This window comes from Microcaecilia unicolor, chromosome 2, assembly GCF_901765095.1.
Source record: "Microcaecilia unicolor chromosome 2, aMicUni1.1, whole genome shotgun sequence".
NCBI classification, from domain to species: domain Eukaryota; kingdom Metazoa; phylum Chordata; class Amphibia; order Gymnophiona; family Siphonopidae; genus Microcaecilia; species Microcaecilia unicolor.
Genome location: NC_044032.1, coordinates 648,123,911 through 648,149,811, shown reverse-complemented (window position 1 = coordinate 648,149,811; position 25,901 = coordinate 648,123,911). Strand labels below are relative to the sequence as shown.

Genomic DNA, 25,901 nt, shown 5'->3' with positions numbered 1-25,901 from the left:
TTCAACCCACAATGATTCAAAGGTGTGATTTGTGTCCTGCTGAATTTGTAATCTATCTGAGTGAAGTGTCTCTTTAATATACAATTCTACCCCTCCACCAGTCTAGTCCACCCTATCACTACGATATACTTTGTACCCCGGTATGACAGTGTCCCACTGGTTATCCTCCTTCCACCAGGTCTCTGTAATGCCTATTATATCCAATTTTTCATTTAGTGCAATATATTACTACTACTACTACTATTTAGCATTTCTATAGCGCTACAAGGCGTACGCAGCGCTGCACAAACATAGAAGAAAGACAGTCCCTGCTCAAAGAGCTTACAATCTAATAGACAAAAAATAAAGTAAGAAATCAAATCAATTAATGTGTACAGGAAGGAGGAGAGGAGGGTAGGTGGAGGCAAGTGGTTACAAGTGGTTACGAGTCAAAAGCAATGTTAAAGAGGTGGGCTTTCAGTCTAGATTTAAAGGTGGCCAAGGATGGGGCAAGATGTAGGGGTTCAGGAAGTTTATTCCAGGGGTAGGATGCAGCGAGACAGAAGGCGCGAAGTCTGGAGTTGGCAGTAGTGGAGAAGGGAACAGATAAGAAGGATTTATCCATGGAGCGGAGTGCACAGGAAGGGGTGTAGGGAAGGACGAGTGTGGAGAGATACTGGGGAGCAGCAGAGTGAGTACATTTATAGGTTAGTAGAAGAAATTTGAACATGATGCGAAAACAGATAGGGAGCCAGTGAAGCGACTTGAGGAGAGGGGTAGTATGAGTAAAGCGACCCTGGCGGAAGACGAGACGGGCAGCAGAGTTTTGAACCGATTGGAGAGGGGAGAGGTGACTAAGTGGGAGGCCAGCAAGAAGCAGATTGCAGTAGTCTAAACGAGAGGTGACAAGGGTGTGGATGAGGGTTTTGGTAGAGTGCTCGGAAAGAAAGGGGCGGATTTTACGGATGTTGTAAAGAAAGAAACGACAGGTCTTGGCGATCTGCTGGATATGAGCAGAGAAGGAGAGAGAAGAGTCAAAGATGACCCCAAGGTTTCGAGCTGAGGAGACAGGGAGAATGAGAGAGCCATCAACAGAAATAGAAAACGGGGGGAGCGGGGAGGTGGGTTTGGGGGGAAAATGAGAAGCTCGGTTTTGGTCATGTTTAATTTCAGGTGGCGTTGAGACATCCAGACAGCAATGTCAGACAAAAACGAGAGGTGATAAGGGTGTGGATGAGGGTTTTGGTAGAGTGCTCGGAAAGAAAGGGGCGGATTTTACGGATGTTGTAAAGAAAGAAACGACAGGTCTTGGCGATCTGCTGGATATGAGCAGAGAAGGAGAGAGAAGAGTCAAAGATGACCCCAAGGTTTCGAGCTGAGGAGACAGGGAGAATGAGAGAGCCATCAACAGAAATAGAAAACGGGGGGAGCGGGGAGGTGGGTTTGGGGGGAAAATGAGAAGCTCGGTTTTGGTCATGTTTAATTTCAGGTGGTGTTGAGACATCCAGACAGCAATGTCAGACAAGCACGCTGAAACTTTGCTTTGGATGCAAGGTGAGATATCAGGGGTAGAAAGGTAGATTTGGGAGTCATCAGCATAGAGATGGTAGGAAAAGCCATGGGATGAGATTAATGAACCAAGGGAAGAAGTGTAGATAGAAAAGAGGAGGGGACCAAGAACAGAACCCTGAGGTACACCGACAGGCAGAGGGATAGAAGTAGAAGAGGATCCACCAGAGTGAACACTGAAGGTGCGGAGGGAGAGATAGGAAGAGAACCAGGAAAGGACAGAGCCCTGGAATCCAAGTGAGGACAGGGTATCGAGGAGTATGCTGTGATCGACAGTGTCAAAAGCAGCGGAAAGATCAAGAAGAATGAGGATGGAATAGAGACCTCTGGATTTAGCCAGTAATAGGTCATTGGAGACTTTAATAAGCACAGTTTCGGTTGAGTGGAGAGGGCGAAAACCAGATTGTAGTGGGTCAAGAATAGCATGTGAGGAGAGAAAATCAATGCAGCGGCGGTGAACAGCACGCTCAAGTAATTTGGAGAGAAAAGGGAGGAGGGAGATGGGTCGGTAATTAGAGGGACAAGTAGGGTCAAGTGAAGGCTTCTTAAGGAGAGGTGTGACCACAGCATGTTTAAAGGCAGTAGGGACAGTTGCAGTGGAAAGTGAGAGGTTGAGAATGTGACAGATAAAAGGAATAAGAGCAGGAGAGATGGCATTAAGAAGGTGGGTGGGAATGGGATCAGAGGAACAGGTGGTAAATTTTGAGGAAGAAAGGAGAAGTGTAGTTTCCTCTATAGTAACTTCAGGAAAGGAGGAAAAGGAATGAGGGGAAGGAGAGAGAGGGGAACGGACTAGTGGAGGGAGAGGTGGCGAGGTAGAGAATTCAAGGTTTATCTTTTGAACCTTGTCATGAAAGAATTCAGCAAGGGTCTGAGGAGATAATGAAGGGGGAGTTGGGGGAGGGGGCACCTTGAGGAGAGAGTTCAATGTGATGAAGAGAAGTCGAGGGTTAGAACCAAGAGAGTTGGTCAGTTGGATATAATAATCCTGTTTGGCGCGTAAAAGAGCAGATTGGAAGGAGGTCAGCATGAACTTAAAGTGTAAGAAATCAGCAAGGGCCCGAGATTTTCGCCAGAGGCGTTCGGTGGAGCGGGTACAGGAACGTAGGTAGCGGATATTAGAAGTCAGCCAAGGTTGGGGTTTTGTATGCCTTACAGGGCGGGTCATCAAAGGTGCAAGAGTGTCTAAGGCAGAGGATAGAGTATTGTTGTAAGAAGAAACAGCCTTGTTGACAGACGTGGATGGTGCCACAGTAGAGAGGAGGTTTGAAACATAGGAGGATAGAGATGAAGGGTCAATATCGTGAAGATTCCTAGATAAATTAGATATGATAGGACGGGACTGGGAGGGAGGAGATTTAAGTGTGAAAGTTATAAGATGGTGATCAGAGAGGGGAAAATCAGAGGCAAGGAAACTAGAGGGTGAACAGTTGGAGGAGAAGATGAGATCAAGACAGTGACCATTTTGATGAGTGGGGGAGGTGGAGCATAGTTGGAGATTAAAGGAGGATGTTAAAGCGAGTAACTTGGAAATATAAGAGTTGGAAGGATCATTAGCAGGAATATTAAAGTCACCAAGGATGAGAGAGGGGGAGGAAGGATCATGGAAGAAGGCAAGCCAGGCATCAAAGTCACTGAGAAAGGATGAAAGGGACTTATCAGGGGGACGATAAATGACCGCTATTCGAAGAGGTAGAGGAGAGAAAAGGCGGATAGAGTGGACTTCAAAGGAGGAAAAACAGTGAGATTGAGGTGGAAGAAGGGGTTAAAATCTGGAGAAGGGAGAGAGAAGTAGTCCAACACCGCCCCCGCGACCAGCAGGGCGAGGAGTATGTGAAAAAAGATAACCGCCATGGCAGAGGGCTGCGACTGAAGCAGAGTCATCAGTGCAGAGCCAGGTTTCTGTTATGGCGAGCAGATGGAGGTGACGCGAGATAAAGAGGTCCTGGATATAGGGGAGTTTGTTACAGATAGAGCGGGCATTCTATAGGGCACAAGAGAAGGGCAGAGAAGAGAAGGGGAGTAGAGGAATAGAGATGAGGTTAGAGAGGTCGCGGTGAGATCTGTAGAGTTGGGATAGTAGTTGGTGAGGAGGGCCAGGATAGGGATTGATGTCACCGGCTGAGAGTAAGAGAAGGAGTAAAAGAGAGCGGAGGAGAGTAGGAGAGGTGTGGCCACGAAGGCTTCGTCGACCCTCCTCCCCTACCCTCCTCCGCACTCTCTTACTCCTTCTCCTACTTTCCGCAGGTGACGTCAATCCCAATCCAGGTCCCCCTCACCTCTCCTCTCCATATCCACGTAACCAATCCCAGAATGCCTCCAATCTCATCTCTATTCCCCTTCTCCCCCCCTTCTTGTGTGCCCTATGGAATGCCCACTCAGTATGCAACAAACTCTCCTTCATCCACGATTTATTCATCTCCCGTTCCCTTCAACTGCTCGCTTTAACTGAAACTTGGATAACCCCTAACGACACTGCCTCAATCGCAGCCCTATGCCATGAAGGATATCTTTTCTCCCACACTCCCCGCCCAGATGCACGCGGTGGAGGCGTTGGGTTTCTTCTCTCACCCTCTTGTAGTTTCCAACCCCTCCTCCTGCCACAGTCTCACTGCTTCTCATCCTTTGAAACTCATGCCATCCGTCTATTCTACCCGACACCACTCAGAGTTGCAGTCATCTACCGCCCCCCTGAGAAGCCCCTCTCTTCATTCCTTACTGACTTCGACGCTTGGCTCACCGTCTTTCTTGATCCCTCATCTCCATCCCTCATTCTTGGTGATTTTAACATTCATGTTGACAACCCTTCCAACTCCTATGCTTCTAAATTCCTCACTCTGACATCGTCCTTTAACCTCCAACTATGCTCTACTATCCCTACTCACCGTAATGGCCATTGTCTCGACCTCGTTCTCTTCTCCTCCTGCTCACCCTCCAATTTCTGCACCTCAGTCCTTCCTATCTCAGATCATCACCTAATCACCCTCACACTTCATCACCCTCCCCCTCAACCTCGCCCAACTATAACCAGTGCCTTCAGGAATCTCCAAGCTGTCGACCCCCCTACCCTATCCTCTCACATCTCCAATCTCTTCCCTTCCATCTCGTCTTCTGAATCTGTCGACACGGCTGTCTCTACCTACAATGAAATTCTCTCCACTGCTCTGGATACCCTAGCACCATCTGTCTCTCGCCCCACTAAGTGCATTAATCCTCAGCCCTGGTTAACCCCTTGCATCCGTTACCTTCTCTCCTGCACCCGATCTGCTGAACGACTCTGGAGGAAATCTCGCACCCTGTCAGACTTCACCCATTACAAATTCATGCTATCCTCCTTCCAGTCCTCCCTATTCCTTGCCAAACAGGAATATTATTCTCAATTAACCAATTCTCTTGGCTTCAACCCTCGTCGCTTCTTCGCCACCCTCAACTCCCTACTTAAAGTGCCCTCCGCTCCCACCCCCCCCCCTCACTCTCTCCTCAAACACTTGCTACTTCCGCGATAAAGTGCAGAAAATAAACCTTGAATTCACTTCCAGGCCTTCTCCTCCCTGTGACTTCTTAACCCACTCCCTCAACCAAACTAACCTGGCCTCCTTCTCCTCCTTCCCTGAGATCACCGAAGAGGAAACTGCTCGCCTTCTTTCTTCCTCTAAGTGCACCACCTGTTCCTCTGATCCCATTCCCACCAATCTGCTTACCAACATCTCTCCTACAGTTAACCCCTCAATCTGTCACATCCTCAACCTCTCTCTCCACTGCTACTGTCCCTGACACCTTCAAGCACGCTGTAGTCACACCACTTCTCAAAAAAACCATCACTTGACCCCACCTGTCCCTCCAACTACCGCCCCATCTCTCTCCTACCCTTCCTCTCCAAATTACTTGAACGCTGTGTCCACAGCCGCTGCCTTGATTTCCTCTCCTCTCAGGCTGTCCTCGATCCGCTTCAATCCGGCTTTCGCCCACTACACTCGACAGAAACAGCACTCTCTAAAGTCTGCAATGACCTGTTCCTTGCCAAATCCAAAGGTCACTACTCCATCCTCATCCTCCTCGACCTATCTGCCGCCTTTGACACCGTCAATCATAATTTACTTCTTGACACACTGTCCTCATTCGGGTTCCAGAGCTCCGTCCTCTCCTGGTTCTCTTCGTATCTTTCCCAACGCACCTTCAGAGTATTTTCTAATGGCTCTTCTTCCACCCCCGTTCTTCTCTCTGTTGGGGTTCCTCAAGGATCTGTCCTTGGACCGCTTCTTTTCTCGATATACACCTCTTCCCTGGGCTCGCTGATCTCATCACATGGTTTCCAGTACCATCTCTATGCTGATGACACCCAGCTTTACCTCTTCACTCCCGACATCACAGTCAAAACCCAGGCCAAAGTTTCGGCCTGCCTCTCAGACATCGCTGCCTGGATGTCCAACCGGCATCTGAAACTGAACATGGCAAAGACTGAGCTCCTTGTCTTTCCACCCAAACCCTCTTCTCCCACTTTCCGTCTCTGTTGATAATGCCCTCATTCTCCCCGTCTCTTCAGCCCGCAATCTCGGAGTCATTTTCGACTCCTCCCTCTCCTTCTCTGCCCATATCCAGCAGACAGCTAAGACCTGTTGCTTCTTCCTCTTTAATATTAGCAAAATTTTCCCATTCCTCTCTGAACAGACCACCCGAACCCTCGTCCACTCGCTCGTTACCTCTCGTCTTGACTATTGCAACCTTCTCCTCGCTGGCCTCCCGCTTAGCCACCTATCCCCCCTTCAATCTGTCCAAAATTCCGCCGCACGTCTTATCTACCGCGTGAACCGATACTCTCATATCACCCCTCTCCTCAAGTCGCTTCACTGGCTCCAGATCCGCTACCGTATACAGTTCAAGCTTCTCCTATTGACCTTCAAGTGCACTCAATCTGCAGCCCCCCATTACCTCTCTACCCTCCTCTCCCCGTATGTTCCCACCCGTAACCTCCGCTCTCAGGACAAATCACTCCTATCTGTACCCTTCTCCACCACCGCTAACTCCAGACTCTGCCCCTTCTGCCTCGCATCACCTTATGCCTGGAACAGACTTCCTGAGCCCATACGCCCTCCCTGCCCATTTTGAAGTCCTTACTCAAAGCCCATCTCTTCTCTCTTGCTTTTGGCGCCTAACCACCTTCCCCATTCATGATACCTACACTGACTACATAGTTTGTTACCTTTAGATTGTAAGCTCTCTTGAGCAGGGACCGTCCTTCCCCATGTTTAAACTTGTACAGCGCTGCGTAACCCTGGCAGCGCTATAGAAATGCTAAGTAGTAGTAGTAGTAGAAGGCGTCGAAGGCGAGAGGTATTTAGGTGGAATGGGGAAGGCAAAATGGAGGGAAGAAAGAGACGGAGATTAAAAGCCAAGAGGGAGAAAGAGGGTAGGAGAGAAGGTGAGGTGATGAAGTTAATGGATGGGCAGTGAGTTCCTGTAGGGGAGAGAGGTAGGGGTGAGGGAAAAGATTAGGAAGGGACAGGGCTAGGTAGAGAATGTGAATAGGGGCCATAAATGACTGAAGTACTTTAGCAACTGGGAAGAAGATGGCACCTAGAGCGGAGGCCCTGAGTGGATCGGAGATGACTTGGGTGTCACCCCGGAGAAGGCTGTAAGGATATGCAGATGAGCTGCAAGTCCTCCACAGCACCTGAAAGGCAGCCAGTGGTAGATCTGGGCACCTCTCAGCTGAGGAAAGGCTTACCAGGGGTTAGGCCGAAGCCAGCATTCCTTCCTCTGAGGGTCGCCTGATCCTAGCCAAAAGGCACCTGGAAACTCTGAGCACTTGGAGCGAGGGCCCTGGGAAGATCGGGGTGGACCTGGAGTCACCCCGGATACACCTGTGAGGAAATGCAGAAGGGCTGCAAGTCCTCCACAGCACCTGGTGGGAGCGCTGGGCACCTAGAGCGGAGGCCCTGAGTGGATCGGAGTGGACTTGGGTGTCACCCCGGAGAAGGCTGTAAGGATATGCAGATGAGCTGCAAGTCCTCCACAGCACTTGAAAGGCAGCCGGTGGTAGAGCTGGGCACCTCTCAGCTGAGGAAAGGGTTTCCAGGGGTTAGGCCGAAGCCAGCATTCCTCCCCCTGAGGGTCGCCTGATCCAATATATTCCAACTCTCCCATCTTATTTCTTAGACTCCTAGCATTTGCATATAGACATTTCAGGGTATGTTTGTTGTTCCTATTTGCATGATGCTTAGTACCTGACACTATTGATTTGCCATTTTTTTTCTGATCTTTAGTTGTATTTAAGGGCACCTGGCCTACCACGGTCTGTTGTGGACAACCCGCAAAGGGCTTCTGTGGTATCTTTTAAGAAAGGTTTGCCTGGGCATAGCCAATGAATATCTTTAGTTTTGTGGCAAAGATCCAAATTAGGGACTAGATAATGTTGAGGATCATCTTGTTGGTAAGCAACGTATTTTGGAGTCTCAACACGAAGGTACAAGTTATCATGCCAAGTTCCCACATTCAAAACTTGTTTGAGCTGATACACATTCTCAGGTACAATAAAGGGTAACTGTAAGAGAAAGGCAATTTCCATACGTTCCATATTGAGCATTAATGGGAGGGCCGTCCCTAAATGAAATGCAGTCTGAATTTGGAAGGGTTCAATTGGTAGACGAGTAATTTTAGCAAAAGCATCCCTATTAACTTCAGAGGGGACCAAATAAGTAGGTATGTTACCTAGCATAAGGTTACTAACACTTGTATCTAATTCCCTAAACAAATCTTGCATAAGGTCTTTAACAGGGTGGATAAATAGACGCTGATCATTCAAAACACCTTTAATTATAGACAAATCTACCGTGTTTATCTCAATCTGGCGAGTATGCAAATTAACAAGGGTAACAGTATCTGCTGTAGTTTTACCCCGGGCAATAAGCTGGTCCTGTTGGGATTGTAATTTGTCTTCTACATTCTTCAAATCTGGTTCAAAGGCTTTTACGGTCTCTTGCAGCTGACGTACAGAAATGGCATTAGCAACAGACATGGATGCCCCAAATAGTGAGCCAATAGCGGAAAAGATCAGACCACCCACAATGCCCACAAAACGTTTAGACCTAGCATTCTTGGGTTGGACAGGTTGAACCATTACTTTCTCTAACTGGGCCAAAATGTTCTTAACTTGACCTCTGGCATACTGCATGTAATTGAAAAACCAGGTTTGAGTGGAAGGAGACTTTCCTAACATAGTCAAATTAAAATGTCTCAAAATAACGTGCATGGGGTCAAGTGAAACAACCACTTTCTGAGTAACAATCTGTGACTGAGAGATCAGGAAGCCAGGGGTATCTTGTAGGACGACTCCCGACATCGGACCAGGTTCAATCATCTTGGACAAGGATCCCATCAGTAGGGTGGTCAGGAACACAGTAATCCAGGTTCTTTTCTGCATCTGCAAAACAAGATAAACAGAACTGTTGTCCGGTTAGTACAGTTCAAGTCATCAATACACACATCCGGAACAGAATGACTGGGGTGACATGGTCTCAGCTGATTGATGTGGACCCATTTAAGGTTATCTTCACCTTGAGAATTTTTTTCAGAGGCGAATTTGATAAGCCACAGGTGAAGCTTTTTTCACTATAGGGAAAGGACCATGCCAACTGGGCAGAAATGTCTTCTCTTTTACCTTGTTTCTGGCAAAATTGAAATAGAATACCTTGTCACCAATTTGGTACTCTTTGGAGGTAGTCCCTTGATCGTAGTAGGCTTTTCTACCTCTAGCACTACTTTCCAAGTTCTTTTGGGCAAGGCCAAAGGCAAAGGCACTTTGCAAATGTTGACGCAAATGGGTGACATACTCATGAGTGGAAGTAGCACTGGACAAGTTCATATCATTAGTCCTGTAAAGCAAATGAATGAGTAACATCATTTCCCTACCTGTCATCATCTCAAAAGGTGACACTCCTATGGACCGGTGGCCATGAGGACCAAGGGTAACTTCATGTCCCAATCCTTACCTGAGGATGACACGTACTTCTTCAGAATGGTGATGATGGTACGATTAGCTCTTTCCACTTGTCCTGAGGACTGAGGTCAGTAGGCAATGTGCAATTTACTCTTCACGCCTAGCATCTTCCACATGTGTTGGATTACTTCTGCCGTAAACTGAGATCCTTGGTTGGAATCCACTCTCATGGGCAGACCCCAACGACTGAACACATGATTCAGTAGCAAGGTAGCCGTAGTTTCGGCCATGCAATTGGGTGCTGGTAGACACTCCACCCACTTGGTGAACAGGCAGGTGACAGTCAACATGTACTTGTTGCCTCGGGTGGATCGAACCACAGGTCCAACCCAATCGATCTGAATATCTGACCAGGGCATAGCAATACCCTTCTTCCTAAGTGGTGCTCGTTGTGATGGAGAAGATGGCTGGAAACGACAACAGGTCAGGCAACCTCGCATATACAGCTGCACATCCTACCGCATGTGGGGCCAATAAGCCACTTACTTCAAGGTCTCATAGGTGATGCCTTCACCTCTATGTCCTGCACATGGTTCATCATGGGCATGTTGCAACATGATGCCCCGATATGCCTGCAGTACAACCCATTGTTCAATGCCATGCTTACTCATCCGAATAAGCAGGTCCTGACGGATCTTGAACTTCTCTCTGGATGTATAGAGTATCCTCAGTTCTTTGGCTTGACATTCCTCTTCGGTCAATGGATGTTCTTGCGGATTCTGGATGTACTCATAAAATTGTCCAACCACTGGATCAGATTTCTGAGCCATTACAAGATCAAATGATGGGGCTTCACTGCACCACTGGAACATGGGAGTCTCATTCGACTGTTTTGTTTGCCGTCGGGTGACAGCATGAACTGCCAATGTTTCAGACTCTGAGAACTGCCATAATTCTCCGGTGAGCGCACCTCCCATGGCGAGTTGGTCTGCTAAGTCGTTCCCTATCTTGTTAGGACTATCAACTTTGGCATGACCCTTAACCTTCTTCCAATAGATGGTCATGTCATGGTCCCATACCAGTTGATCTAAGGCCAGAATCAAACTTCCATGGTGTACCGGTTTTCCTTTCGAGTTTAGCATGTTGTTCTGCTTCCAGTTGGGTAGATGAGAGACAAAGTTCTGTCTCACATAGTCTGAATCCGTGCAGATGACTAATTCCCTTCTGAACAGCCGAATGTACCGCCACCAAGGCTACAACTATCTGAGCATACTGGTTTGTCTGTGAACTCAAGCTGTGCTTCAAAGTCTCTTCAGGAATGGCTGGATTCCATACCACTCCCACACCTGCAACCAACTCACGGTCTGTGTCATGGCGATAGGTACAACCATCCACATAGACCTTAGGCATTGTATCACAGATCTTCTCATCATACAGATGGTGCAGATGAGGTTCTTTCTCCTGTGGGGGGACACCTGTTTCAGAAATACCTGCAAGGGAATCATGTCCTGCACAGTCATGCGGGTCAGCCATACCTTGGACTACTACATTACGACGTTTCTGAGCATACCTTACCTCTAAAGGCCATCCTTGGAGAGCCAGTGTCCAGGAGACTAGCCTGCTGTTGGACACCCGACCGGATTTGATTCGGTCGCTCCCCAGGAAACTGACAGTTTGATGACACGTTTCCACGATTAGCTTCTCACCTTGGATGTAACTCCTGAAATGTTGCAGAGTCCATACAGTGGTCCACAAGGCTTTCTCACAGTCTGAATATTTCTTCTCCACATCAGATAGGCCTTTGCTGGCATAGGCCACAACCCTTTTATCAGAATCATATTTCTGATACAAGACCGCACTCATGGAGTGACTGAAGTATCCCAAGTCAATATAGAACTCACGACCCCCCTCAGGGTATGCGAGGCATGGAAAGCAGCTTAGCTGCTCCTTCAGCTCCTGCATAGCAGATTCCTGCTCTGGACCCCACATCCAGGGTACATCCTTCTTCAATAACTTGACCAATGGTCTGGTGATCTCCGCATACTCATTTATGAACTGTCTGGAGTAATTGCCTATTCCCAGAAAGGAACGAAGTTCTGTGAGATTGATAGGTTGTTTTAGCTGTTGTAAGGCCTGTACTCGCTTCTTCTGAGGTCGCAGACCCTCATTAGAAATTTCATACCCTAGGTAATTCAGAGATTTCTTGCACCATTGTCCTTTGGCCAGGGTCAGTTTAGCTCCAGCATTGGTCAACTGTCTGAAAACGTGTTCAATCTCTGACAAATGTTCTTGAAAGGTAGGGCTTTTGATCAGAATATCATCCACATAGACTACAGTTCCTCGAGCTTCAGCATCTGTAAGGGCTTTGTGTAGGAAGATGTTGAATTCAGCCGGTGAATTGAGAAAACCAAAGGAAGTTCTGTCCAATGTGTACTGTTTCTTCCCAAAGGTGAAAGCCAGTTTATACTGATCATGTGGATGTACAGGTACGGTCCAAAACCCTGATGCCAAGTCTAAGCTGGTGAATTAGTTCGCTCCTTTGATGGTAGCAAGACTCTGATCCAGTGGAGCCATAGGCCACCTGGACAACGGTACTCACTTATTCAGCTGACGGTAGACCAGAGCAATTCTCCAGCTGTTGTTCTTTTTCAAAATGGGCCACAGAGGGGAGTTGTATGTGCTGTTGCATTGCCTAATGATGTCCCTGGCCTCCAAGGTATTGAGAATCTCTTGCACGGATTCATAGGAAGCCAATGGAATCTTATACTGGCGCACAAGGACAGGCTTACTATTTGGTCCTGTAGGCACTCTGGTGACGTGCAGGTCTGTAAGCCCACAATCATACGAGTCTACAGCAAAATGTTCCCTGTATTTGTATAGCATCTCAGTCAACTGCATCTTCTCTGTGTCAGTAGTACAAGCATCAGCCTGTTCCACTTGATCTTTCACCATAGCATCAAACTCTGAGAAAGGCTGGTTGGATGGAATTTCCACTTGTTCTTCAATTTCCTCCTGCAACGATGAGGTTTCAACAGAATTCACCACTCTGGACCTCTGGGGTAGAGGCATCCTTCTGGACAAAATCAAGAAGTCGTCTTCCAACTGCACTTGTGAACCCGTTGCGTCATATGGCCAGACAAACTCCAGAGAAATGAGGCCTCTGGGAGAGGTAAACAGACTCTCAGTCTCTTCCCCCCCCCCCCCCCCCCCCCCCGGCAGGTGTTCCAAGAGGAAGGCAGCCTGCCAATAATAGGCAAACTTACCTCGACATCAGGAAAAGACTCTCCCACCAGAAATCCAAAAGGGTCTCCTTTAGACACAACAACTTCATCTGATTGCAGATTGGTGACCAACAAGTGGAAAGGAGCATCAGTTACCTCCAAGCATGGCAAAACACCGGTGGACAACCCTAGGTCACGAAAATGAGTGTGAGGGTTGAAGAACACCACTTTGTCCAACAGACGCTATCCCTGTGCAAGACGGAGCTGGATGGAAAAGTCCCTCACTCTTGCCGGGATGGTCACATCTTTATCACAGACTACTTCACAGACCTGGGGTATGGTCTGACTAGACTTCAAGCTAACAGACGTCGATTCTGATTCCACTGGGCTGCCATCCAGTCTGCTCCACAGGACCAGATTCACCAAGTCCACATAAACTCTCAGTCGTACAAGGCAATCGGAGCCCAGACATAAGGGCTGTTGTAGGCCTTTGACAACAGAGAAGTGATGGGTGAAAGACTTCTGTCCCACCGTCAAAGGAAGACTGCACAGTCCCACTAGCAGCTTGGCACCTAGTCCAGGTACTTGTACAGAAGTGGCACAGACTTGCGAAGACGGTCAAACAAGGTGTCACTGATGAAGGAGACGTCACTCGGCTACAGCAACGTGGACTGAAGTACTTGGAGATCAGCTATCTGGACCGGAATGGTGTAAGCATCATCCTTCTGTTTTATGTCAGTCAACCTGCAAGGATGAGGTGGATCAGGACTGGGAATGGAAGCAATGGTCTCTTGAGGTATGTCAGTAGTATCATCTGGAGAGTTATTCGCTGTAGGTGAGTTATTCAAAACAATCTCCAAGTTGTCCTCCATTAGAACAATGTCAGCTATCCGATCTGTCTGGAGTAGGATTACTTCTCCTTTCTGCTTCCCCCCCCCCCCCCCCCGGGGCACCAGATAACCGGAGTTCCCAGGTGTGAGGGTCCTCAGTACTCTGGAAATTGATTAGAGTATGGGTATCTGAGAAACAGTGGAATTGAACATACTCTCCATACGCTGAATTGAATCCCACAAATCTCTTAACATCATTTCCTGCTGGTCCTGAATAGCTGAAGGCTGCTGAATTGGGGTAGGTGCCTGAATAGCTGTTGGCAACTTGACAAAAGTTAATGATGAAACTGCTTCTTCCAACTGAACCTCCAGCCTGAGGAAGGGGCACCACCTGGGAAGCCCTTATCTGACAGGCAAAGGGAGGGAGAGGTAGGGTATGCTCCAGTGAGCTCAAAGAAGCTCCAAGGGAGAGAATACTTGATTAATTGATGGTCCAGAAGAAATCAGGTGTTTGTCCGTAGGACCCAGGAGGCTTCACTTTACGCTTCCCCTTTGAGAATTATGGTATAGAGTCAAAACTCCGAAGGGGCAGGGTGTGTACCTTACAGCACGCCCCTTTTGGCATGCCCTGCGGCCTCACACCTGTGGTGCAAATCTTCTCAAGGCAACAGGACCCTCGATATCTGCGGGTGTCCAATAGGGTGCCTGTTGGATTTGGCACCGACTCTCCCTCACAGGAGGGCTCCTCCCTCTGTAAGTTGACAACGGCAGAGAGCAGCTCCATCTCACACTATTGCCTCAGGCAAGCCACCACCCCTTTATTAAAGTTTGAAAAACCCTTTACACTTAGACATAAAAAAAAACCTCTGAATGTTGATCACCTGATTCTCATAACATGATGTCTATTTTGGTGGCCCTTTACTAGGTGAAAAAATGTCAGCACCAATACAAACCCTCAAAATGACACAGTGATAGTGATTTAGGACAACTTACTACTCTAACTGATGAAAGCTTATTCCGTTGTGACAGTTCCTCTGTGTACATATGCTGCACACACCATCATGTTTCTAAATCTAACTGAGATACAATAACAATGGATACAGCAGCTGACTGTTTGCTTCGTTTTCCGTGTACCAATATGGCGGCTGTTGGGCTAAACCGGCTTCAGCTTTCTGACATCATGCCTTCTGTTCTTTCTCCAACCTTAGCTACACTAACCCACAGCCTCTTTATCTCCCACCTCTCGTTGTACATAAGTAATGCCACACTGGGAAAGACCAAGGGTCCATCGAGCCCAGCATCCTGTCCACGACAGCGGCCAATCCAGGCCAAGGGCACCTGGCAAACTTCCCAAACGTACAAACATTCTATACATGTTATTCCTGGAATTGTGGATTTTTCCAAGTCCGTTTAATAGTGGTTTTATGGACTTGTCCTTTAGGAAACCATCCAACCCCTTTTTAAACTCTGCTAAGCTAACCGCCTTCACCACTTTCTCCGGCAACGAATTCCAGAGTTTAATTACACGTTGGGTGAAGAAAACGTTTCTCCGATTTGTTTTAAATTTACTGCACTGTAGTTTCATCGCATGCCCCCTAGTCCTAGTATTTTTGGAAAGCATGAACAGACGCTTCACATCCACCTATTCCACACCACTCATTATTTTATATACCTCTATCATGTCTCCCCTCAGCCGTCTCCTTCCAACTGCTAAATCAGTCAACATGAGAGATTTCCAGTGTAAGGGCCAGGAAGTCTGTTCAAAATATTGGAGATTTAAGGGGACAGAACTCGTACTATATACTTCATACTATAATGTACTGGAGCTCTGATCTTACTGACTGAGGTCATATAACAAAATCTGTTATTTATTTACCGCCTTTTTGAAGGAATTCATTCAAGGTGGTGCACAGTAAGAATAAATCAAACATGAGCAATAGGCAATTAGAGCAGTAAAAAACAACAATACAAAGTATGGCATGGTATACTACTTGCAATGACAACACAATATGTACTAGAACATTATAATTGGTAGTGAAGGGTAAGGCAAAGTTGTAACACATAGATGAGTAAGAAAGTAGGAAGAATTTGAAAGTAAGGTGATTGATTTGTTGAAAGTTGCACGTGAGGTCAGAGAGATGGTTAAATATTATCCATAGGCGCCCCGTATAAGAGGCTTGGGGAGGCTAAGCCTCCCCAGCCCAACTGTGACCTTCTTCTCCTGCTGCCCCCACCCCGCGACGAGCTCCAGGCTTCCCCGCTCCCCAGGTCGTCCATCCCGTCTGCCCTCAGCTCCCCCCTAGCCCTCGTTTGCTTCCTGCCGCTGCCCTACCTTTAAATATTGTATTTTTCTTCCGGTCGCGGCGCCAGCATTAAAAGCAGAAGCAGGCTTGGCTCCAGCCTTCCCTTGCATGGATCCGCCTTCGCGGAAACAGGAAATACGTCAGAAGAGGGCGGAGCTATGCGAGAGAAGGCTGGAGCCGAGCCTGCTTCTGCTTTTAATGCTGGCGCCATGACTGGAAGAAAAATACAATATTTAAAGGTAGGGCAGCGGCAGGAAGCAAATGAGGGCTAGGGGGGAGCTGAGGGCAGACAGGATGGACGAGCGGGGGATCTGGAATTGGGGGGGCTGGAAGATTCCTGCCTGGCGTTGAGAGTGGGGCTGGAAGGAGATGGTTAACATTGGTGGATGGAGGGGAGGGCAGGGGGGAGAGGAGGGTTGCTGGACATGGGAGGATGGAGGGGAGGGCAGGGGAGAGGAGAGTTATTGGCTCGACATGGGTAGATGGAGGGAAGGGCAGGGGAGTGGAGAGTTGCTGGCTGGACATGGGTGGATGGAGGGGAAGGGAGAGGAAGGTTGCTGGACATAGGTGGATGGAGGGGAGGGCAGGGGGGAGAGGAGGGTTGCTGGACATGGGTGGATGGAGGGGAGGGCAGGGGAGAGGAGAGTTGCTGGACATGGGTGGATGGAGGGAATAGGAGGGTTGCTGGACATAGGTGGATGGAGGAGCGGGCAGGGGGGAGAGGAGGGTTGCTGGACATGGGTGGATGGAGGGGAGGGGAGAGGAGGGTTGCTGGACACATAGGAGCCAACTTTTCAAAATTATTTGGGGTGCTAAGCCTAATGGAAATAACCCCTCCCTGGACACATACAAGGAATTTGCTCAATATTGGGGGTGCTCAAGCACCCACAGCACCCACAGAGTCGGCTCCTATGGCTGGACGTGGGTGGATGGAGGAGAGGGCAGGGGGGAGAGGAGGGTTGCTGGACATGGATGGAGGGGAGGGAAGAGTGAGGAAGGAGATGAGATGAGGGAAAAGGAAGAGAGAAAAACTGCACATGGATGCAGAAAATAGGCAGAAGCTGGATCCACTGGACAGTCAAGTCTGTGGAGGACCCAGCTTTTACTTACGGATGTAGGCCAAGAAGTGAAGAAGAAAGGCGGAAAGTAAAGAAATAAATGGAAAGGAAGCCCTGGAAACGGAGTTAAGAGGACAGATAGCAGCAGAATCATATACTGGGCCAGCATGATCAGAAAAAGAAAGTCACCAGACAACAAAGGTAGACAAGATCATTTTATTTTCATTATAGTGTTTGGAATATGTCCACTTTGAGAATCAGGTGCTCAACATTAAAAGTTTATATTTATTTACTTATGTATGGCATTTTATCCCACATTAAACATGAATTAGGGTGTTTTGTGGCTGTACATGAGAATTGTGATATTATGATCCCTGGTTTCATATTGTTGACGGTCTGCATTTTCCGTATGGGTGGTATATTGGTGTATCAGTAAGGTTCTGAGTGTGTTTTTGCATAAAGTTGTGCATAGTGTTTTGCAGTTGAGCGATTGTGGTTAGTATATGCTTTGAGCAACTACTTTATTCTTTGACATATGATACATATCTAATATCTAAATTTAATAAAAGGTATTGTGACTTTTATTTTATTTTTTTCTGTGTGTTATCAGACAATTATGGATTTAAGCAGCGCTGTACAAAAAACAAAGAAGGACAGTCCCTGCTCAAAAGGAGCTTACAATCTAAAGGACAAAGGAACAGTCTAGATTTCTTGGGTAGAGGTACAATGATTAGGTGCCAAAAGCGACATTGAGGAGGTGGGCTTTGAGTAGGGATTTGAAGATGGATAGGGAGGGGCATTGGCGTATGGGCTTGGGGAGTTTATTCCAGGCATAGGGTGAGGCGAAGCAGAAAGGGCGGAGCACTATCTTTGATGGGCAGGGATTGAGGGAGCAGGTAGTTGGTCGAAGGTCTCTTAAGATTTTGTCAAGTCTCTCCTCTGTCATTAGGTTAAAAGTGTTCCATCTGTCTCTGTTAGGAGGGGGCAAGTTTGTGCACCTCTGGTTGACTGGTTGGGCACTGGGTGGGATTGCCTGTAAATCCTGGTGGAGATTTTTTAATTTTGTTGGCAATGCAGCAAAATCATTGCAGTTCAGTTTATTATTTATTGCATTTGTATCCCACCTTTTCCCACCTATTTGCAGGCTCAAAGTGGCTTACATAGTTTTGTTAATACAATTAGTCTTGGATGTCAGGTACAATTATTGTTGTGCAGAGATTAGTTAAGGGAAGAAGTAGAGAGTAGAAGGAAGGCATTTATTAGGTATAATAGACGGGGGGGTTTCAGCAGTGGATTAGTAAATTTAGACTTGGCAGGCTGGTTTTGTTGTGGAGGTTGCAGTAGGCTGTTTACTATACTGAACAGCTGCTTGGTTGAATTGGCAGCCTGTGCAATGCATTGAGAGAAATACTGTTTTTTGGTTGCTGTTAAGGCATGGCGGTACTTTGCCATGTGCTTCCTGCAGTTTAGCCTGTCTATATCCAGGTGAGATTTGCGCCATCTCCTTTCCAGTTTTCGTCCTTCACGTTTAAGGATCCAAAGTTCTGGAGAAAACATAGTAGATGACGGCGTATAAAGACCTGCACAGTCCATCCAGTCTACCCAACAAGGTAAACATTATAATGAAACTGTGACTGACGGTGTCTTGTCTGTTGTTCCAGGCCTTGTTCAAGGATGTCCAGGCCTTGTTCAAGGATGTCGCTGCTTATTTCTTGGAAGTGGACTGGGACATTCTGGGAGAATGGCAGAAGGAGCTGTACAAGAAGGTCATCAAGGAGGTTCATGACATCCTCATCTCACAAGGTAAATATGTCTGTTTTTGATCATCTACCACACAGGCACATTAATGGAATGGGTGCTGTTATTTTATCAGAGCTGGAAAAATCCCAGGTACCAGGTCCCGTGGGCACCTGAAATTGAGACCTGGTAAGATAAAATGTTTACCTTAAACTGGAGGCTTCATACAAGACCAGCTGCAGTCTGTCTCCCTTTTCTGTACAACAAAATTTTGACCCTTCTTCCTGAGAACTACAACTTCTGTGTAAGAATGTAAACCATGTTTCAGTGGGCGTAAATCCTTACACCCAAAATTGGTCCCGGCGCAAAACACTATTCTATCAACAGCGCCTAACTCTGAGAACTGTTTATAGAATAGCGTTTAGCTCCAATTTTTATCAGCATCATGTTTTTGGCTCCATATACAGAACTTAGTCCTGTATGTACACACACACACTTTCATGCACTGCTTGTTCACAACAGGAAACAGGTGGAACCTCCCCAGGGCTTATACATTTTTATTTAAATGCTATTTTCCTGCTTACTTACAGGTTATTCAGTTGTTAATCCTGATGTCATTTTCAAGATTAAGAACAAAGACGAGAATTATTTCCCTCAACATTTTGAGTGGGAGGAAAAGAAAACCCAGATGATCTCATTAAGAGTAAGTAAATGTTTTGGGTTTGAATTTTCAGATCAAAGTCTCCAGGCGTTTAGAGATTTAAAGTCCATTTCCTAATTTAGTATTATCGTATCTTTGATGACTCCTTCTAATGTATTTTCTCTTAACAGACCTTCCAGTTGTAACGTCTGTGATCTCACTCGGGGTTAAACAAGAGGAAGATCTCCCCTTGATGGATCCTCCTAAATCAGAGACGTCTGAACAGACTCACCCTCCTGTAACAAGTAAGTATAAAATTCCTCCTGCACATCTTAATAAAATCAGCCGGGATTATTTAGGAATTCAGAGCTGGTGGGATAAGAAGCCATTATCCTCTCTGTAAAGCAGATACTGCCGGGGTGTGTAATTGAGCAGCATTGCTATTACTACTAGTACTACTACGTATCATTTCTGTAGGGTTACTAGACGTACACAGCACTGTACACTTGAACTTGAAGAGACAGTCCCTGCTCATCAGAGCTTACAGTCTATTCAAGACAGACCAATTAGGGATTACGGAGTTAACATTGTCGAAAGAGTGAATTGTAGAACAGAAGAGAATGGAGTTGCACCATGGAGCGATACAAAGGCATTATATAACGTCCTCACTTTTGTTTTCCATTCCTTTCCTAATAATACCTAACATTCTATTTGCTTTCTTAGCTGCCACAGCACAGTGAGCAGAGGGTGTCAACATATCATCAACAACGACTCCGAGATCCCTTTCTTGGTCGGTGACTCCTAACGTGGAACCTTGCATTACGTAGCTAAAGTTCAGGTTCCTCTTTCCCACATACATCACTTTGCACTTGCTCACATTAAACGTTATCTGCCGTTTAGATGCCCAGTCTCGTAAGGTCCTCTTGGAATTTTTCACAATCCTCTGGCAATTTAACAACTTTGAATAACTTTGTGTCATCATCAAATTTAATTACCTCAATAGTTACTCCCATCTCTAGATCATTTATGAATATGTTAAAAAGCAGCGGTCCCACCTGAGGATCAGATCCATCATCTGTATGAGAATTCTATATACAGTTAATATTAAAGCAAAGTGTACATGACATGGGGACATCCTCCCTATCAAAGAAGGGGAAGGGGATAAAATGTGATAATTGTTTGGCACTCTGTATTAGCTTAACAAAAAAGTTTCTTTATGAACATCTGTACCAGTGAGGCTGTATGCATATGGTCAAGTATGTATTTTATTGAAGTGTCACTAATAAAAAATGTTGTAACATAAAAAGACATCCGCTATGCACATTTCCCAAAGTTAACATATTCCATTTGAAACATTCAAAATAAAATGATTTTCCTACCTTAAAAAAAAAAAAAAAAAAGCAGCGGTCCCAACACAGACCCCTAAGGAATCCCACTATCTACCCTTCTCCATTGAGAATACTGACCATTTAACCCTACTCTCTGTTTTCTATCCTTTAACCAGTTTTTAATCCACAATAGGACTCTTCCTCCTATCCCATGACTCTCCATTTTTCCTCTGGAGCCTTTCATGAGGTATTTGTCAAACGCCTTTTGAAAATCCAAATACACAATATCAACCGGCTCCCCTTTATCTACATGTTTGTTCACCCCTTCAAAGAAATGTAATAGATTGGTGAGGCAAGATTTCCCTTCACTAAATCCATGTTGGCTTTGTCTTATTAATCCATGCTTTTGAATATGCTCTGTAATTTTGTCCTTTATAATAGTCTCTACCATTTTGCCTGACACCGACGTTAGGCTCACCGGTCTATAATTTCCAAGATCTCCTCTGGAACCTTTTTAAAATATCGGCGTTACATGGGCTACCATCCAATCTTCTGGTACCACACTCAATTTTAAGGATAAATTACATATTATTAACAATAGTTCCGCCAGTTCATTTTTCAATTCTGTCAGTACTCTGGGATGAATACCATCTGGTCCAGGAGATTTGCTACTCTTCAGTTTGTCAAATTGCCCCATTACATCCTCCAGGTTTATAGAGATTTCATTCAGTTTCTCCGACTCGTCAGCTTTGAATACCATTTCTGGCACTGGTAACTCTCCCAAATCTTCCTCTGTGTAGACCGAAGCAAAGAATTCATTTAATCTCTCCAATATGGCTTTGTCTTCCCTGATTGCCCCTTTTACCCCTCGGTCATCTAGAGGTCCAACTGATTCTTTTGTCTGCTTCTTGCTTTTAATATATGTAAAAAAAATTTTAGTATGTGATTTTGCCTCCCAACGCAATCTTTTTCTCAAAGTCCCTCTTTGCCTTCCTTATCAGCGCTTTGCATTTGATTTGACCTTCTTTATGCTGTTTCTTATTATTTTCAGTCGGTTCCTTCTTCCATTTTCTGAAGGATTTTCTTTTAGCTCTAATAGCTTCCTATACCTACTACTACTACCTCAGTTTTTAACCATGCCAGCTGTCGTTTGGTCTTCCGTCCTCCATTTTTAAAACGTGGAATATACTTGACCTGGGTTTTGGATTTCCTGTTTATACTTACTCCAAAGCTAATATCAAACCTGATCATATTATGTTCACGGTTATCAAGTGGCCCCATCACCATTACCTCCCGCACCAGATCATGCGGTCCACTAAGGACTGGGTCTAGAATTTTTCCTCCTCTTGTTGGCTCCTGTACCAGCTGCTCCATATAGCAGTCCTTGATTTCGTCAACGAATTTTACCTCCCTAGAACGCCCTGATGTTACATTTGCCCAGTCAATATTGGGGTAATTGAAATCACCCATTATTATTGTGTTGCCCAGCTTGTTAGCGTCCCTAATTTCTGATAACATTTCTACATCCGTCTGTTCATCCTGGCCAGGCGGATGGTAGTACACTCCTATCGCTATCCTTTTCCCCTTTACACATGGAATTTCAATCCATAGGGATTCCAAGATGTATTTTGTTTCCTGCAGAATTTTCAATCTATTTGATTCAAGGCCCTCCTTAACATACAGTGCTACCCCTCCACCAATTCAATCCACCCAATCGCTACGATATAATTTGTACCTCGGTATGACAGTGTCCCACTGGTTATCCTCCTTCCACCAGGCCTCAGAGATTCCTATTATATCTAATTTTTCATTTAGTGCAATATATTCTAACTCTCCCATCTTATTTCTTAGGCTTCTGGCATTCGCATATAGACATTTCAAATTATGTTTGTTGTTCCTATTTACATCATGCTCAGTACTTGACAGTATTAATTTGCAATCTTTTGTCTGATTTTTATTTAAGGACACCTGATCTACTATGATCTTTGTTGCAACCTCACTATCTGGATACCCTACCTGCCCTGTTTTGGTGATGTCTTTGAAAGATGCCTTATCCCGAACTATGCGCTTTTGAGCGATTGTCAGCCTTCCCCCAGTTTCTAGTTTAAAAGCTGCTCTTATCGCCTCCTTTTTAAACGCCGATGCCAGCAGCCTGGTCCCACCCTGGTTAAGGTGGAGCCGTCCTTTTGGAATAGGCTCCCCCTTCCCCAGAATGTTGCCCAGTTCCTAACAAATCTAAAACCCTCCTCCCTGCACCATCATCTCATCCACACATTGAGACTCCAGAGCTCTGCCTGTCTCTTGGGCCCTGCGCGTGGAACGAGTAGCACTTCAGAAATGCTACCCTAGAGATTCTGGATTTGAGCTTTCTACCTAAGAGCTTAAATTTGGCTTCCAGAACCTCTCTCCCACATTTTCCTATGTCATTGGTACCCACATGTACAAAGACAGCCGGCTCCTCCCCAGCACTATCTAAAATCCTATCTAGGTGATGCGTGAGATCCGTCACCTTTCGCACCAGGCAGGCAAGTGAGCAGGCGATCCTCACGTCCACCAGCCAACCAGCTATCTACATGCCTAATAATCGAATCAGCAACAAAACTCGTGATGACAGACATTTCCATTATATTTATGCAATATTAGTGCTGTTGAGAAAGGAGTTGTTCACCACAGCATGAAAATATCGCGGTATTTCTAGAATACATTTTTGATGATGATTAGTACATCAGTACCCATCTTTATTTTAATTCTGTACAAGTGGAGGTGCCTGTGAATAATTCTGTGGTAACTTAAAAAACAAACATATTTTGCTGTCTTTTTCTTATAATAGGTTTCTATAATGTCAGGCCTGACATTTTAATCCAATTTGAGCAAAAAGGATTCAGAACTGAGCCTCGGGGATCTGAGGAAACAGGAAATCTGACCACAACAGGCAGATGTGAGGAACTGCCTGAAGCATGTGATGAAGCTACGATTAAAGCTAGTAATGAGGTGATACAAACTTTTCCTATAAGAAAGATTCCCTCCTGTGGACCAGGGATGGTGAGAATGAGATGTTATAATCACAGCCTCTGACTTCTATCTCTTCTTGTGTAGATAATGTGTTTGTTCTATTTTTCATATTTTTACTTTTCTTCTTTCATTGGTGTTTCTTTTTTAATTTCTTCTCTCTCTTATTCTCCTTCACCCTTATCCCATGTCGCTCTGTCTCTTTTCTTCATCTTTAGTATCTATTGTCTTTCATCCTTTGTTAATTTTTATAATCTTCCCTATATCTCTAACTCTTTCTGACCTCTCTATATCCACTTTGCAATCTGGCTAGAAATGTAAGGAGGGGTAACAAAAATTCCTTCAGGTATATTAGTGAAAGAAGAATGACTAAAAAGGGAATTGTGAGACTCAAAGATACTGCGAACCGCTATGTAGATAATGATGAAGAAAAAGCAAATTTGCTAAATAGATACTTTTGTTCTGTTTTCACTGAAGAAAATCCTGGAGAAGGTCCACGATGCACTGGCAAAAGTTCATTTGAGAATGGAGTGGATATAGCACCGTTCACGGAAGAGAGTGTGTATCAACAACTAGAGAAACTAAAGGTGGACAAAGCCATGGGACCGGACGCGATCCACCCCAGGATATTGAGGGAGCTCAGAGAGGTTTTGGCGGGTCCTCTTAAAGATTTGTTTAATAAATCCTTAGAGACGGGAGAGGTTCCGAGGGATTGCAGAACGACGGATGTGGTCCCTCTTCACAAAAATGGTGATAGGGAAGAAGCTGGAAACTACAGGCCGGTAAGCCTCACTTCGGTTATTGGAAAAGTAATGGAAGCCATGTTGAAGGAAAGGATAGTGAATTTCCTGGAAGCCAATAAGTTGCAAGATCCGAGACAACATGGTTTTACCAAAGGAAAATCGTGCCAAACGAATCTCATTGAATTCTTTGATTGGGTGACTGGAGAATTGAATCAGGGACGTGCTAGACATACTCTACTTAGATTTCAGCAAAGCTTTTGACACGGTTCCCCACAGGAGGCTCTTAAATAAACTTGACAGGCTGAAGATAGGACTCAAAGTGGTGAACTGGATTAGGAACTGGTTGACGGACAGACGCCAGAGGGTGGTGGTTAATGGAGTTCGCTCGGATGAGGGAAAGGTGAGTAGTGGAGTGCCTCAGGGATCGGTGCTGGGGCCGATTCTGTTCAATATATTTGTGAGTGACATTGCCGAAGGGTTAGAAGGTAAAGGTTGCCTATTTGCGGATGATACTAAGATTTGTAACAGAGTGGACACCCGGGAGGGAGTGGAAAACATGAAAAAGGATTTGCAGAAGCTAGAAGAATGGTCTAAGGTTTGGCAATTAAAATTCAATACGAAGAAATGCAAAGTGATGCACTTAGGGAGTAGAAATCCACGGGAGACGTATGTGTTAGGCGGTGAGAGTCTGATATGTAAGGACGGGGAGAGGGATCGTGGGGTGATAGTATCTGAGGATCTGAAGGCGACGAAACAGTGTGACAAGGTGGTGGCCATAGCTAGAATATTGCTAGGCTGTATAGAGAGAGGTGTGACCAGCAGAAGAAAGGAGGTGTTGATGCCCCTGTACAAGTCGTTGGTGAGGCCCCACCTGGAGCATTGTGTTCAGTTTTGGAGGCCGTATCTTGCTAAGGATGTAAAAAGAATTGAAGCGGTGCAAAGAAAAGCTACGAGAATGGTATGGGATTTGCATTACAAGATGTATGAGGAGAGACTTGCTGACCTGAACATGTATACCCTGGAGGAAAGGAGAAACAGGGGTGATATGATACAGACGTTCATATATACGATACAGACGTTCAAATATTTGAAAGGTATTAATCCGCAAAGAAACTTTTTCCGGAGATGGGAAGGCGGAAGAACTAGAGGACATGAAATGAGATCAAAGGGGAGCAGACTGAAGAAAAATGTCAGGAAGTATTTTTTCACGGAGAGAGTGGTGGATGCTTGGAATGCCATCCCGCGGGAGGTGGTGGAGATGAAAACGGTAACGGAATTCAAACATGCGTGGGATAAACATAAAGAAATCCTGTTCAGAAGGAATGGATCCTCAGAAGCTTAGCCGAGATTGGGTGGCGGATCCGGTGGTGGGAAGCAGGGCTGGTGGTTGGGAGGCGGGGCTAGTGCTGGGCAGACTTCTACGGTCTGTGACCTAAAAATGACAGATTCAAATCAAGGTAAGGTATACGGGCAGACTGGATGGACCGTGGAGGTCTTTTTCTGCCGTCATCTACTAGGTTACTAGGTGGAAATAAATAATTCATCCAC

General features: G+C 45.8%; 2 protein-coding genes across 2 annotated transcripts in view; both read left to right on the top strand.

The window, feature by feature from the left end:
• Positions 1-25,901, top strand: part of LOC115462713 (protein ZNF783-like) — a 36,722-nt gene that overhangs the window by 5,311 nt on the left and 5,510 nt on the right. Inside the window, exons 2-5 of the mRNA XM_030192714.1 lie at positions 18,579-18,699; positions 19,224-19,336; positions 19,465-19,578; positions 23,432-23,592. Coding sequence (XP_030048574.1) covers positions 18,579-18,699; positions 19,224-19,336; positions 19,465-19,479 — 249 coding nt within the window. The 3' untranslated portion in view covers positions 19,480-19,578; positions 23,432-23,592. The remainder of the gene's footprint in view (positions 1-18,578; positions 18,700-19,223; positions 19,337-19,464; positions 19,579-23,431; positions 23,593-25,901) is intronic.
• LOC115462239 (zinc finger protein 81-like) overlaps positions 25,792-25,901 on the top strand; it is a 130,822-nt gene continuing 130,712 nt past the window's right edge. Inside the window, exon 1 of the mRNA XM_030192250.1 lies at positions 25,792-25,810. Coding sequence (XP_030048110.1) covers positions 25,792-25,810 — 19 coding nt within the window. The remainder of the gene's footprint in view (positions 25,811-25,901) is intronic.